The sequence below is a fragment of the Gopherus evgoodei genome, chromosome 1, assembly GCF_007399415.2.
Source record: "Gopherus evgoodei ecotype Sinaloan lineage chromosome 1, rGopEvg1_v1.p, whole genome shotgun sequence".
NCBI classification, from domain to species: domain Eukaryota; kingdom Metazoa; phylum Chordata; order Testudines; family Testudinidae; genus Gopherus; species Gopherus evgoodei.
The window spans coordinates 53,253,205-53,269,322 of NC_044322.1; the positions used below are offsets into that span (position 1 = coordinate 53,253,205).

The 16,118-nt window shown below is 42.5% G+C and overlaps 1 protein-coding gene across 1 annotated transcript; it reads left to right on the top strand.

The window, feature by feature from the left end:
• Window positions 1-827: 827 nt before the first annotated feature.
• On the top strand, window positions 828-6,988 carry C1H13orf42 (chromosome 1 C13orf42 homolog). Its single transcript, XM_030564477.1, has 3 exons — window positions 828-1,250; window positions 5,648-5,795; window positions 6,750-6,988. Exons 1-3 carry the CDS (start codon window positions 828-830, stop codon window positions 6,986-6,988), a joined length of 810 nt encoding a protein of 269 aa, XP_030420337.1.
• Window positions 6,989-16,118: the final 9,130 nt, after the last annotated feature.

Here is a 16,118-nt window from a genome sequence, read left to right on the forward strand (position 1 = left end):
ATCTCTGCTGTTATTTGAAATAAAGGAATATTTTAGAACAGTTTTATTTACAGCATTTCTCACACGGTGAAGCTTTTGAATGGGTGTAATGGATCTGGGTACCTGAGTCCACTTTATCCTAACAATGATGTGCTATCAAATAGCTTAACCATTCCCCTGTTGCCATAGCACAGAACACACATCCCTTCTCATAGCAGCTGAACTTCTGCCTGGAGGTGCAATGATCTAGACAATACAGGTGCTCCCTCCCTGATCAGTCAGTCCCTCTTGGTCTAAGCTTATCTGAATGGTTTCTTCACAAAACACCCATTAATGATCTGCTAAGCATGTCTATTATTTCTTAACCAAGAGGATTTTTTTGGACCTTAGAAGTAGTTCAGTACCATGGTCAGCACAAGACATTGCAAATCTATGCAACTACCAGGTGAAGTAGACAGCTAAGGATCAAGGACGTGACACTGATGGAAACAAAAGAAAGAAACAATGGAGAGGAAAATGTCTTGTCTGACACTGATGATTTGTATGGGGAGACTCTAGAGGAAGATGAGAGAAAGGCATTTGACCCTACTGTAACTACACTTTACTCAGAGAGAAAAGCAAAGCTGTTTAAGGGCTGCAGATGTAACCAAAAACATTTTTGCTGTAATCTTTAACAAAAAATTATATTGCAAGCAGCTGAAGCATCAATAACTTTTAGCCTGGTTCCAGTGAGCATCTGGCAAATCTGCCTTTCAGCTAACAAGAGACTTGGGTACTGACTAGCTAATTTTGCCTTAAAATCAAGAGGCTGAAGGAGACAAGGTACAGGGTGAAGATAGTGGCACATTATGTTCAAAAAGATCCAATCAATTTTTCACCCCAACTCCCATAGGAGGAGTATGGCTGATGATATCCCTTGCTATGATGGCACAGGCTCTGCTGTAAGGCTGATCCGCAGCAGCTCTATGTACACTCTTGGAGGTGAGCAGCAGAGACTCAATGAATCCTTGAAAAAATGCAAAAGTACCACCAGTATAGAATCATGTGCATACTTCCAGCAGCAAGAGGAAGACAGGGCCTGGATGTATTCCAAGACTCAGCATTGCTTGCAGTACTTACAGGATCTATTAGCTTTGAGAAAAAAATACCTTGACAGCATCAATGACATAAAATCCGTGAACATGACATCAGAAATTTCTCTGGAGTCAACAAAATCCTCCAAAATGGGGAAAAAGCCACTACACCCACTTCCCACCAGGCACTCCTCTAAGGTAAGGGCTATTGTATCTAAGCACAAGAAAATATTCTTGCCATGTGGTTACCTACCATTTGCCTTAACTGCGTAACATGTAGTTGCATAACCTCTGTTGCTTTTCTGTGTCAATGATCTTTATTCAAGATCATGTCCACTTGTAAGTCCGCTCTGATTGTGCCACCATTTGAAATAGAGAATAATTTAATGTGTACAAGCAGTCACACAATAGTGAGTAAAGATTGGGTAGTACTGGCTGAATTAAATTTGATTTTCTGTGCATCCTGGATGCAAATATAAGAATTAAAGTTGAACAGGTATCAACCATAATTTGATGATTATGCGGGATCCTTTAGGATCTAGATTTGACCTGATAACAGAACATTCTGTAAAGGAGCAGTTGACTGCTGCTGCCTCTAAGATCCTGGTGGCTTATCAGATCAATTAAGTGGTTTTTTTCTTAGTCTGAAGTTATCATCTGTGTTATTATTAAGTGCCACCAATTATAGCCCTCCACCAAGAGCAAGGAAGAAGGGGGGGATCTGGTTATATTTCATCACTTTTAGAGGTAGGGGTGGACAACAGCCTTTTCTGGAGGACAGCTGGGATGCTTTAATAGATTAAAATGGTGACAGGTTTTGTTTCTTCCCAACTCTGCCACAGACCTTCTGCGTGATCGTAGGCAAGTGACTTCATTGTGCCTCCATTCCCCATATGTAAAAAGGGGATATTAATACTTCCCTTCTGCACAGGAGTGTTGTGAGGACAAAAAACAATGAATACTTAGAAGGCACTCAGACAGTTCAGTGATATGGGCATGGAAGTACCTCAACAGGTAGAGAATCCTGAAATGGAGGGAGATGAGAATACATAGGACCTGTAAATACACTTTTGAAGTGATGTGGAGTATACTTGAGTCAAGATTTATCTGAATGTTTTGGGGGAAATGTGCATGAGAGCGAGAAAGAGGTGAGTGTGTATGAAGTCTGGAAAATGCATCCATAAAAAGATAATTGTGTTCGAGGCTATCACATCAGATGGCACCTCATAGTTCTCCACCTTGGCTGTTTATAGCTGTTACTGATTGGAGAGCTCAATAACCCACTGAGATAAGTAGGCTTTGCACTTAGAAATTATTTACACAGAGTACATTTTTATATTGAACAACCATGATTTTCACTGAGCACAAGTACAATGTCATCAGCAGCACTAGTTTTGTCGTCACTACAAGTTCCATTGCCAGCCATGGGGACATGGCAAATATTAGTTCTCAATGCTCCATTCGCTAGAAAGCTACTGCTAACTAATACACTGGCAGCTGCTTTAGAAACAGAAAACAAAATTTCCCACTTTACTGTCATTACGCTCAGAACTTTGAAGCAGCACCTTTCAGACAGGCTATCTCCCAACCACTTTATAGAATAAAGAATCATACAGTTGCAAAATTGAATGCAGCCTTTCATTTCAGTTGCAGTTTTGTATCTCATGTATCTGAACTGTTTTCTTTGCATCTGCTCAGAAATTAGGCTCATTCAGCCCAGCGTGATTCAGCTAAGATATCGAGCTTCCAGCAGTGGAAAGGCTACCTGCCGAAATATTGTGCTCATGCAAAGTGGCCACAATCACTCCTTTGACAACAGAGCCACAGCTGGCCTGTGCAGAGCCCACAGTGGGTGCTAGCGGGGTAGATGGTGTGGGGAGGGGACATAGGGGCTGACTCATTGCATCCCCTGAGACTCTCTATCAGGAGGGCATTGACCACACTTTGAAGTCAACTGCCCATGGCAGAAGCCCTGAAGGAGAACCCTGGTGCAAACACTGCCTACCCTCCCACAAGGACAAATTCACCTTTGGATATAGTAGCTTCTGCTAGTGTATGGGGGTGCAAATTGTGCCAGTGGGGGCTGAATGAAGCCCAAACATTTCTGGCACCAGAGACCATATTTTCTAATGCTCTATGGGCCTGATCCAATGCCCACTCAGATCAATGGCAGTTTTCACATGATTTCAGTGGGCTTTGGATCAGGACCTACATCTGTATCGTATTTGGTACACTGATGCTCAGTAAGTAAAGGAGTGGAAGAAGAATTAAGATGTATTGGCAAGGGGAGACAGAGACATTTGTAAAGAGATGAAGAATCAAGGAGAGGGAAAGATCCAAACCAGACATATTGAGATCTAGGAGTGTAGCATGGGAATTTATGACACACCCTACCTATAATTAGTTGGGGTTGGTTCCCTTTTGGTTCATGGGGGATTGACAGTCACTGGGGTCACTGCCATCAGTGGTGGAATTCTGGATCTGAGAGCAGAATTTGGCCAAGTCAACAGAGTGGAATGAAAACAAACAGTGGTAAAGGATGCAAAACACTGGCTACAGTAGGTACTGTGGAACAGACCTTACAGACAGGGTCTACATAGACTCCTTCCATTTCCTGAGTGGTGGTATAGTGCTATGTACAATTGAAAATTCCTCTTTAAAAAAAAAGGAACTCTGGTTTAACAAACAAATAGAGCTCTCATTTGCCAAGGCCTGGAGTATTATGTCATCTGATTGTAGCTGACTAGCTCTTATGTCAAGTATCAGAGGGGTAGCCGTGTTAGTCTGGATCTGTAAAAGCAGCAAAGAGTCCTGTGGCACCTTACAGACTAACAGACGTTTTGGAGCATGAGCTTTCGTGGGTGAATACCCACTTCGTCAGATGCATGTGTGACCAGACGTGATTCCTGCTGGAATGTTAACTCTACCAGCCTCCCACTCGTACATGGATAACGTATGACATCAGCAGGATACGCTGTACAGCGAGTCATTCTCACCAACTCAAGAGGGTCGGTCACTGCACCATAACACTGGCTTTGAAGAAAGGGGTTCTGAAGGACTCGAGAAGTAATCCAGAATACCACAGGTTATTTGGCTGCTTTCTAAATGGTACTTTTATTTAGTGATCACAAGTTTCTTTTTAAACACAGGGACGTATTGTTTTGTACATCATTATCTGCTTGCATTAACATTACCTTCAGTGAAAATTCATTTCTCTTTCTCTACGTGATGAAGAATTAGTAGAAATGCACTCATCAAACACTGCAGAGGTTTGGATCTGGATCTGAATGTCTGTCTCTATAACAGGCTGAACCAAAGCCTGGGTACTGAATGGTATCTGACCTTTGGGTCTGGATTCAGGCTCAAACTTTGACCCTTGGGCTAATCCTGATGGAAAAATAATTTGTGTCTCAGATGATATTGACAAGAAGTTTTATTTAAACTGTGTTTTAACCACTAAGGGCCAGATGTACTAGCAGTCACTACAGTCAGTAAGTGTGAAGTGGCTGCTGCCTCTTAGCACTCCTATCCATGCAAATCACTCCAAAGAGGTTACGGAAGCAAAGAAGCTACGTCAAGCTTTATTCATCCCCTCACCAGCCCATAGAGCAGAGAGCTGCTCCTTCAAAGAAGGCTGCATCCTTCAAAGATATAGGGGAGAGTCAGGGAGGTAGTGTGGTAGGGACACACTGCTCTCAATAGCACAGTCTGGCCTTAAACTGAGTGAGAACACAGGCAGTTCTTACTTGGGCAGAACTCCCAGGAGAGTCAATAGGAGTTTTGCCTATACAGACACAGCAGTACATAGAAACTCCAAAAAGTGCTACCACATTGTCATAACTGTTTCAGTTTTTACACAGAGAGCTGTTTATTGAAGAGAGTTTTTATTTTTAAACCCTACTGGTTTTCCTTTGAGGTTATCACCACACTATCAAATTGCCCCCTTTTTAGTGGCACAGAAGCCTCCTTCCTCCTTAAATAAACTTTAAGCACAAAGACCTCAGTTCTCACATAGTGGGCAGATTTTCAGAAGAGCTCACCATGTTGAATGCCGAGCAGTGTTTGAAACTCTACCCCTGCAGCACAGGACAGTAGATGTTGGCTGACAAGCATTTTTTAAAATCTGTCCCCAGCTGTTGGGCCGGAGGGCAGGCGATGAGCATTTGAAAATCTGGCCCATTATTTCCAAGAGGTTCAACTTGTTTCAGAGGCAGAGTCTCTTAATGGGTAGTGTCCAGGCCTGGCATTCAGGAGATATGGGTTTTATTGCTGGCTCTACCACCAGCATGCTGGGTTTTGGGCAAGTCACTTTCCTTCTCTGAGACTCAGTTCCCCATCTGTAAATTGGGGATAATGATACTGACTTCTTGTCTAAGCACTCTGAGATCTACTGATGAAAAGAGCAATATAAGCACTAGGTATTATTTTTGGATCATTTTCTTAACTTGGTATGAACTATGAGATGGGCCCAAATAAAATTATCAAATTTTGGGCTATTTGGATCCAGATGCAACTCCGCTTTGCACAGTTCTTGTATTAAAAAGTAGTTCTATATTATTCTCAATGTACTTATTTCTTACACATCTGTTCAACAGATATCAATGGAGAAAAGAGTCCCACACTCCAATCCAGATGTAAGAGAGGCAATAGCTTTCTTGGACTCGGTGATTGCAGATCTGGATGCAGAGAGATGGCAGAAAGTTCCTGTGACAGATCTCCCAAACGCAGATGTTGACTTTGATGGTGAAGTCTATACAGAGCATCTAAAATACAATTACCAAGGGAAGAGAGGTGGAGGCATAAAGGGAGGGTGACATTTTTATGATCCATATGTTTTCCAATTTCTACAATGGGTAGTCTTATTTACAGAGTTGTTAAAAATATCAGAATAGTCCTTATATAATGTTCCTATTATATCTATCTATCTATCGATGACTGAAAGATAGCTTTCTATATAGATTGATCTCTTTCTTCATTCAGAAAAGTTTGGCTGATTTTAGTCAACTTTACAAACCAAAAACTCATCTACAGGCACTACTGTGCAAATAATGGATTTTTTTTTTGCATCACTGACAATTCAATCAATAAAATTGTTTCAGGTTGATCCAAAAATGATTTTTCTTTAAAAAAATCTGATTAATTGAAAAGTCAGAAAACAAGTAGTTTTTGGTTGAATGAAACATCTTGTTTGCTCTGACAAGAAATGCTTTGTTTAGATTTCAAGCTTCTCCCTCCTGCCTCCGCAGTTTTTTTAAATAAAGCTAAAGGCAATTTTGAAACCAAAATTCATTTGGATTCAAGTTAAATGTTTTGTTTCGAAGAGGTTGAAGTGAAACATTGACTTTTGGGGAAATTTGATAGGTTCCACCCTCCTCCCCCACTACAACCATTTGCTGAAATTAACACACATTCACAAAATGTTTCAGTCAACCCAAATCTGCATTTTTCACTAAGAAAAGTTTTGGTTGAAAGATCTTGCCAGCTCTACCTATAAGCTAGAGATAAAGTATAGAAAATTTTAGTCAGAAAGTGAAATTCAGAAATTCTTGAAGTAGAAGCCATTATGGAACCTTTACTGTGTTACTCAACATTACTTCTAGAGAGGACCTAATTAACACCCTGCTTTGTCAGTTACTAGCTGAACATCAACATTCATTGGGAAGCTGTTATTAACTAGAACTATCTTCTATCTTTCAGTTGCTACCAGCACTCGTCAGCACAGTTTACATTCAAACTGGATTCTCCGTGCCCCTCAGAGTCGCTCCCAAGATGCCTTGCAAATAGCAGAGGCAGCAAGCCAGTCTAAAAGAAACAGCCAGAGACGAACAACTGGCTCCAGAAAGAGATTGGAAAGATATCCGATTTATCTACCCACAGCTGTGGAAGGGGCATTCAGCACTTTAAAATTTAAACCAAAATCATGTACGAAGGACTAGCCCCAGTTGGAAGACAGCTATATGGAAAGATAGAATGTGTAACATTTACTTCTCTTGATAAGCTCTGGCCTGCCCAACACTGCAGCAGGTACATAACAATGCACATTCACTGAAGGTTCTTTATGCTGTTTGTATTGTGAGCCATGGCTCTTCCAGGTTTGCAGTGACATTGGAACGCAGCACACTGAGTTCATGGTGCCTAACACTGCTTTATCATTGGGTGGGGAGGAAGCTCCAACTTGGAAGGGTTTTCCAGTGTTGTTATTGGAAGCACTGATTCCAGCATTGCCTGGTACAGTAATTTCTGTCCTGACTCTAGTGCTACAAAGCAGTTCTATTCATCTTTGGTGAATTTTTGCACCAGGAGTTCCAATTTCAGGGCAGCAAAATGGACTTTCCTCATCTTTGCATCAGAGAATTTAGTGCGTGCCATCATCACTCCCATGACCCGAGAGCATGCAGTGGCACCAATGAGAGGATGTGGACAAGGCAGCCTTGAAAGGGCCTTAGAAATAACAGCAATAAGAGCATCAGCATGAGCAGGTTGTGTTGTGAGACGGTTCTCCCACTGTGTGCTAGGAAAGTCAAGCAGATCCTGTACTCTGCTTTCTTATGGAAACTGTTTTGTTGTGGGAGACAGCATCAAGGGTTCCTTGCAGGTGGAGATTTGTGCAATTAATTCTTTTCATAGGTAACAAGAAAAATAAAAATACCTCGACCATTTATTTGAATAGCCAGATGCTGACCAAACCTTAACTAGGTGATGGGAATTTAAAACATTTACACTCATTCCTATAGGTGTGTAATATCTTTGAACAGCAGCATTTGTGAACAAACAGGACATGGACTACTCTCTAATCCAGGGGGGAAATTATGAACATAAATGCTAGCACATCAGCACTAAGTTACACCCATTACCTGGACATCTGTGTTCATTGAGACCTCCAGAGAACACTGAAAAAAAATACGACAGAGGTGATCCTAAGAAGGTACTTTTTCCTTAGCCATGCTACATAAACCATTTGGAATTTGTGATATACAGTATGCCTATTTCTCTAACAAATAGCAAAGTCAAACCTCAGGGGCTACACTGAAGCATTCCCACCATGTTGCACTGGCTGTTTGGACCAGGCACTGCCATTATGAGTCCCTAGTTTTTGTCTGAACCTCATGCAGGTTAAAGTTGACTTTCTTCAGAATCTGAAAGAAAAGCAAGTTAGAGTGAGTCTGTTTTGCTCCAATGTCTTTTCTTTCTATTGGCCTCCAGTCAGTACTGATCCTTGCTTACTGGGCATGAAATATACCATTTTAACTGTGTCTGCAGTGGAGTGCACTCACCTCTCATGAGCACTCGTTTGTCAAGTGCATGTGCCTGCACACTCTCTCTCTCTCTCTCTCTCTCTCTCTCTCTCTCTCTCTGTAGAGAGTCTTTGCTGACTTATCCCTCCAGCCAAGACACACACACACACACACAATCTGTCTGTGAGCAAAAGCACAGCAAATCTTTTCCGGGGTACGAGTCCAACAGGGGCCTCTCTCAGTGCCCTCAGTAACATCTCTCTCAAGTTGTCCCTGCTCGGTATAGAGTGGTGCGCCAGGGCTTCTTCCGTGGAGGCAATGTCTTTGCCCTCTCAGGTCCTGTTGCAGTTCAGATGCCCTTCTGGGGTGTATCAAGGTCCAGACCAGTTTCCCAGTGGCTGGTAGGGGTGGAGGGTGGTCCCAGCCCAGGGACCCTATGGATAGCATCTGTGCTATGTCCCTTTACCTAAGCCACACTGCTGCTCTAATTCCCTGGGCCACTTCTCCATGGCTCCAGTACATTCTTCACCTTTACCTCAGGGCCTTGTCCTGGTGGAATCCCAGCAGCCAGCCCAGAGCTCCTTCACGTTCCCTCCACCTTCTGCCAGCATTACTCTATCCAAAGGCTTGTAGCTCCCTCAGCTAGCCAGGCACACCAGACACATTCCTCCAGCTCTAACAAGGAACTAAACTCACTCTAGCCCTGCAGCTGTCTTATACTAGCCTTCTGGTTCCTGATCGGCTGCTTCTGACATAGCCACTCTAGGCAGCTTGAAGGATCTCTACTGCCCTAGGGTGTGGCAGGGCCTCAGGCATCCCGCAGGGGGCCTCCAGACCTAGTTCACCCCATCAAGTGTCCCTTGTGAATTGGGAATGTACTTTGCACAACTTCCAGCCATTTCTGTGTTCAGCATTTTTTGCTACACAAGGGACTTGGGTAAAGATCCAGAAGCAGGGACTGCTGATTTAGTCATAAGCATCATGCACGCTGTACTGTAACATTTATTAGACAGCAAGCATTGTAGATCTGCATTTCTATCGCTTCTTGACAGACTTACTTGACCAGAATTCCTGCCATTGGCTAAACATACTGCAGAACTTACTGAGTTAGGATGCTATTCTTCACCTGATAGGAGTGCCCAGGAATCAGCTGTTCGCTGCTGACACCTGCTGATTGAATAACATCCTTTGTTTTTCTTTCTAATGATATTCATGAACTGGGTTTGCTTCTATTACACTTCAATTCTACATGTTGTTCCTTCACATTCAGTTTAGCCTGTAGTCCTGCCCAATCCAGCAACATAAATTCTGCCAACATCATCCAGAAAGTCTGATGCCATGTTGAAGCAATACATTGGGGTATAAATGTTGCTCTCCTCATTACCCTCATTAAAAACTGAGCCCAAGCATTCACTTAGGTGTTGGGTCATGCCTAGATGATCTTTGATCTTCACCCCATCCTCAGTGTTTAGTGGTCCCACTTCTTATTTCCTTAGATTTATATATTGGTTTTAATTTCCCTTGCAAGGTCCAACTCTGCTCAGCTTTAGTTCTTATCTTTTCCCTGCACATCCTGACCTCCAAGAGGTAGCTTTCCTTGCTGATCCATCCCTTCTACCATTCCTTTTAGGCTCTCTGCTTTTTCTTAATAACTTATTTGAGATGCTCATTCATCCAGTTTGGTTTGCAACACTTCCCTACGAATGTTTCCCCCTGCTTGGGATGTAAGTAGTTTCCGCAACTTTGACTTAAAGTAATTCCAAACTTCCTCCATATTCAGATCCTTGAGGTTTTCAGTCCAGTCCACTTCGCTAACTCATTCCTTTAATTTCTTTAAAGTTTGCATTTTTGGACTCAAGGACCCTAGTTGCAGATCTGTTTTTGTTTATCCTTCCATTTAGTTTAAACCAAATTAACTCATGATCACTCAAATGAAGGTTGTCCTCTACAGCCAGTTCTTCTATGAGATCATTGCTACTTACCCACCCTACCACCTTGGCACCTCCAATATTCTGGCCCTGCCCACTCTGCAGAGAGGGGTAAAGCTGCTTCAGGGCATCTCTAACATCAGCTCAGCTACAATGATTTCCTAGGCACCATTCAGCAACCAAGAAAAGCTGGAACACAGGATGCTTCTGCCACACACTCTCCCTTCCAAGACATAGCCCTTATGCTGGGGGTCTGAGAGGGTAGCATAGAGCCACTTTGGCAGCTCTGTGCCATTCCAGGAACCTCCTACGGAGGATATTCCCTGGGGGCCATTTCTACTGGGTTCTGACCACCTCAAACTGCTAGTGTGTGTTTAGGAGGCAGATCATGATGGAAAAGCCAACCCCTAATCTTTCTGAAGAACAGTAATTAAAGTACATTATGAGACACACACATTGTTAACAAGGATTATAAAAAGGCTTTTAAACAATATTCAACTCCTCTGTATTGGCTTCAGTGCCAATTTTACTCATATACTGGTCATTTTGCTTTTACTTTAAAGATGTACATGGCTGGGCAAAACCAGACCAGTTGGACACTTCCTACTCATACCATCTTTTCTCCCCTTGTAAGGCTACAGTGTCATTTTGTTGCCACTGTGCTGTGGAGGTGCTCTCACTGCTGTGCAGCACGTAGTCCCTTTACGGATTTACGGGCTTGTGTTTGATGATTTAGTTGGGGATTGGTCCTGCTTTGAGCAGGGACTTGGACCAGATGACCTCCTGAGGTCCCTTCTAACCCTGATATTCTGTGATTCTATTCTATGAATAAGAGAACAAAAAGGCATCCTAACACTTCTATGGACTCCTTTTCTTAGCCTTTATTTTAAATCCCCTCTTCATTAAACGTAGGGAAATTTAAACTAAACAAAAAAGCAGCTTCCCTAATTAAAACTCTTTTCAAAGTTTAAGATAAGGTCTGAGTGCCTCATTTCCATATTTAATGGCTCACTTCATTAACCTGATTGCATGGTGCTGCCTTTAATACTTCCACTCCCAAACTTTTTTTTGGGACAAGTGCCCGTCAGTACCAGTGCTGTTAGCATGAGCTTCGTCATGCACACAACATACAGCATTAGGGTTTGATCTTGCAGCCATTGACTTCAATAGGTATGTTAGTAGTGACTTTAGTAGGTGCAAGATCAGATTTTTAATGCCTATTGCTAATATCATGGAAGAATTGTGCACATGCAAAAGAGCTCCTTCATACTACTGCTGAGTGCCAGAGCCCCGGAAGAGTTTATTGGTGCGCATAGGGTGATCAGACAGCAAATGTGAAAAATCAGGATGGGGGTGGGGGGTAATAGGAGCCTATATAAGAAAAAGACCCCAAAATTGGGACTGTCCCTATAAAATCGGGACATCTGGTCACCTTAGGTTCTCTCCTTCAATCAAACCAGTGAGACCTGATAGCGAGGTGCATAAACTGGGAGCATTATTGATAATATCTGCACTGTATGAGTATTCACACAACACTGATCGGCCCAAACTCTGTCCCAGCATGCATTAGACTCAGTAAAACCTGAGACAGTCTCAGGAGAGAGTTTCTTCTTTTGTTGCTTCAAAGTCCCAATATCCCTGAGGGCACTCCAAGTGACTAGCACTCGTGACACTGTTGGGCCATACTATCACAGAGATTCCGTGTATTAATTTCTCTTTCTCACACACACCCCTTTGTTGCTTGTGTGAAATGAAAGAAATAATACATTAAAAATCAAGTAACTTCAGAGGGAAGAAGTCTTCTGAAGAAATCAAGCCTGTGGGATGTAAAGCCACTTTGTTTATATCATCATTCTGCATAAATCATTGGCAGACGCAAAAGAAGTTCAGATGGTGGGTGTGTAATGGGAAGTTGGCAGCTGGACAAGATGTCCACTTCAATTTGAATGTTTTAGTGCTGTACAGTTACAGTTAAGACAGAAGGTGTCAGCACAGCCATTGTAAAAGCACGTCTCGGAGAAGTTTTAGGCAGTGCACAAGGAAATACATGATTAGTTTACTGCTTTAGCAACTTTATATGTTTATAGGAGTAAATTTTATACCAGGCCAACTGCATCCCCCCAGAAGGGGGAGGTACATGAATGTAACTAACTATTAAATTATTTCATACATGAAATATGCTGAGCTTCAGTTCATCTGCAAATTTGACACCATCAGCTCAGGACTGAACAAAGACTGTGAATGGCTTGCCAACTACAGAACCAGCTTCTCCTCTCTTGGTTTTCACACCTCAACTGCTAGAACATGGCCTCATCCTCCCTGATTGAACTGACCTCGTTATCTCTAGCTTGCTTGCTAGCATATATATACCTACCCCTGGAAATTTCCACCAAATGCATCTGAAGAAGTGGGTATTCACCCACGAAAGCTCATGCTCCAAAACGTCTGTTAGTCTATAAGGTGCCACAGGATTCTTTGCTGCTTCATACATGATGGAACAGTTTACATGGGAGAGGCTGGGAGAGCTCCCCTATAACAAAATATCCCATATCCCAGTGGGTAGGGCACTCACCTGCAATGAAGGACGCCTCAGTTAAAATCTTTGCTTCACATCAGGCAGAGGGGGAAATTGGTCCTGGGTGAGTGCACTGACAGTTATAAGGTTGGCACCACCTCTTCCAGCTGTCTTGTGACTCTAGCCCTTAGTTTCCTGTACTTTTATTTTAAAGAGTGCCCCAAAATGAAATGAGGCAGAATTTTCAGTTTCAGTTCAGGACAAATTGATTTTTGTCCCTGAGGTTTTGGAACCACCAGCCAGCCAAACAGTAAAATAAAATAATTGGCTAGTCACCCAGCTGTACTCAGCACCTCTGAAAAAGTCAGGACACTACTTACAGCTCAGTGAATGCAGCCCACAGAGCCAGGGCACAGGTCATTCCCAGAGATACTACTTCAGAGCCTGACATATAGCGATAGGAGAGACGAGGGAGTTGGAAGAAGGAACAAGAGCAGATGAAAAGCAAAAAGCTGGCAACTTGAGAAGACAAACACTCAGACATCAAGAAATGCCCAAAGTTCCGGAGTGAAAGTTGTTCCAGTAACATTAATGCAGTTGCACAGTGCATCCTCTTTTTAAACCTATGTTAATAAGGAGGCGTGAGGGACAAACATTTATATCTAACAAGAGAAAGAGGAATGAAAAATACTCCATGTTGCTGAGTTAGCTGCCAGAGTAACTTTCACTTTAGGGATTTCCTTTCTGGCACTTGATCCTGAACCCTTAAGGTTGCATTAGGGTTAGTTTCTTTACATTTAATTTCCTAGGGATATGTGTGTGCGTGTGTGCGTGTGTGCGTGTGCGTGTGTGTGTATGCGACCAAGAGAAAGACAGGGGAGAACTCTGACACCATAAATAAAATCTCTCACTAACTGATTTATCCAATTTACAAGCTCTGTTGTATTGTGACTTCCTTGCTTCACAGATGTGCATTTTTCACAGTCTACAAGCTCTCAAGATGTGGGGTTGATCCAGATTTTTACTGAGTATAATATGAACAGTATCTACTTGAACAATGGGCAGCACAAAAGATATTGCCCATATTGCTTGATTCTTTCAGATTGGTATGACACAGCAGATAAGGTCATTACCAGATTAGCACTGGTTTCTTTTGTGGTGGGAAAACTCATTCATAATCTATTAACAGGTAGCTCCATCTTACACTCTTTCACTGATAAGTAGTTTGAATACAGTAACTACAGTTCATCTTTACTTTTATAATAAAAATGTGACATGCTTCAAGGTTAGACTAGAGAAACATCCTTTAGGGATGACTCAGGAATAGTTATTAGATTAGACCCTGATACAGGGCAATAGACAAGAGGACTCATTCGAGATGCCTTAAAACCAAATGGAATCAAAGTTTTAAATTATATTGTTTCTTTAAAGTGAGATTGACGGACCTTACTAAAAGCCTGCACTCATTGAAAATGACTTCTGCACAGCAAAGAGAGATAGAATGAAATGCGTGAATGAGCTTTAATAGCCAGTGCTATTAACTGACAGCACCCACTAGACATGATCTCATAGCAGCTCTTGCGGGAGATTTCTAGAAATTTACCTTGAACTGTCCCTCAGCCACATGGTGGCACTTCATTCCTAGCAATTCTGCAGTCGTCATACTTCTGTGATCAGCAAAAGAAAAGGGAAATTGAAGTGTTTTGTCCTATTTGATCAACAGACATTCAGTGTGTGTGTGTGTGTGTGTATATGCATAAACACATACACTACTCATTTTTAATATCCTTAATTCATAAACATTTATGCTTTAGCAAAGCTTTGATACGGTATCCCACAGTATTCTTGCTAGCAAGTTAAAGAAGTATGGGCTGGATGAATGGACTATAAGGTGGATAGAAAGCTGGCTAGATCGTTGGGCTCAAAGAGTAGTGATAACTGGCTCCATGTCTAGTTGGCAGCCAGTATCAAGTGGAGTGCCCCAAGGATTGGTCCTGGGGCCAATTTTGTTCAATATCTTCATTAATGATCTGGAGGATGGTGTGGACTGTACCCTCAGCAAGTTTGCAGATGACACTAAACTGGGAGGAGTGGTAGACATGCTGGAGGGTAGGGATAGGATACAGAGGGACCTAGACAAATTAGAGAACTGGGCCAAAAGAAATCTGATGAGGTTCAACAAGGATAAGTGCAGAGTCCTGCACTTAGGACGGAAGAATCGCATGCACTGCTACAGACTAGGGACCAAATGGCTTGGCAGCAGTTCTGCAGAAAAGGACCTAGGAGTTACAATAGATGAGAAACTGGATATGAATCAACAATGTGCCCTTGTTTCCAGGAAGGCTAATGGCATTTTGGGCTGTATAAGTAGGGGCATTGCCAGCAGATCGAGGGATGTGATCATCCCCTTCTAGTCGGCATTGGTGAGGCCTCATCTGGAGTACTGTGTCCAGTTTTGGGCCCCATGCTACAAGAAGGATGTGAAAAAATTGGAAAGAGTCCAGCAAAGGGCAACAAAAATTATTAGGGGGCTTGAGCATATGACTTATGAGGAGATGCTGGGATTGTTTAGTCTGCAGAAGAGAAGAATGAGGGGGGATTTGATAGCTGCTTTCAGCTACCTGAAAGGGGGTTCCAAAGAGGATGGATCTAGACTGTTCTCAGTGGTAGCAGATGACAGAACAAGGAGTAACGGTCTCAAGTTGCAGTGGGGGAGGTTTAGGTTGGATATTAGGAAAAACTGTTTCACTAGGAGGGTGGTGAAGCACTGGAATGGGTTACCTAAGGAGGTGGTGGCATCTCCTTCCTTGGAGGTTTTTAAGGTCAGGCTTGACAAAGCCCTGGCTGTGATGATTTAGTTGGGGATTGTTCCTGCTTTGAGCAGGGGGTTGGACTAGATGACCTCCTGAGGTCCCTTCCAACCCTGATTTTCCATGATTCTATGATTCTATTTGGCAGTTTCCAATTTACTTTAGCTCTTTAAGTGAGTTTCCTCATTCTTCCAAGGAGATTTCCCTTTGAATGAATGACTGTGACACCACAGGAAAAACTGGAGACATCAGCAAATCCTGTCTGAGCTGCTGACCAGACACCTCACCTCTCACTTTGCCAGGGAAGTGCATTGGACATTAGTAAAGGCGTTTTAAAAAGTGCTTTTGGGTTCACAGGAAAGAGAGAGTTGTATTAAAAATAGGGAACCAAGGATTCAAATCCTCAGAATTTAATGTTGAGTCAACTGTTGAGATGAACCTCAGCCACAAGGTTCAGTCCTGGCTCAGCAGTTCCCCAAAGTCTGGAGCCAGAGTTTTAACTCAGACAGTTATTTTGATATGGGAGAGGCCTAGTCAGGTCAAGAATCAAACGTTCAAAAAGTTTTGGGGCTGTTCAA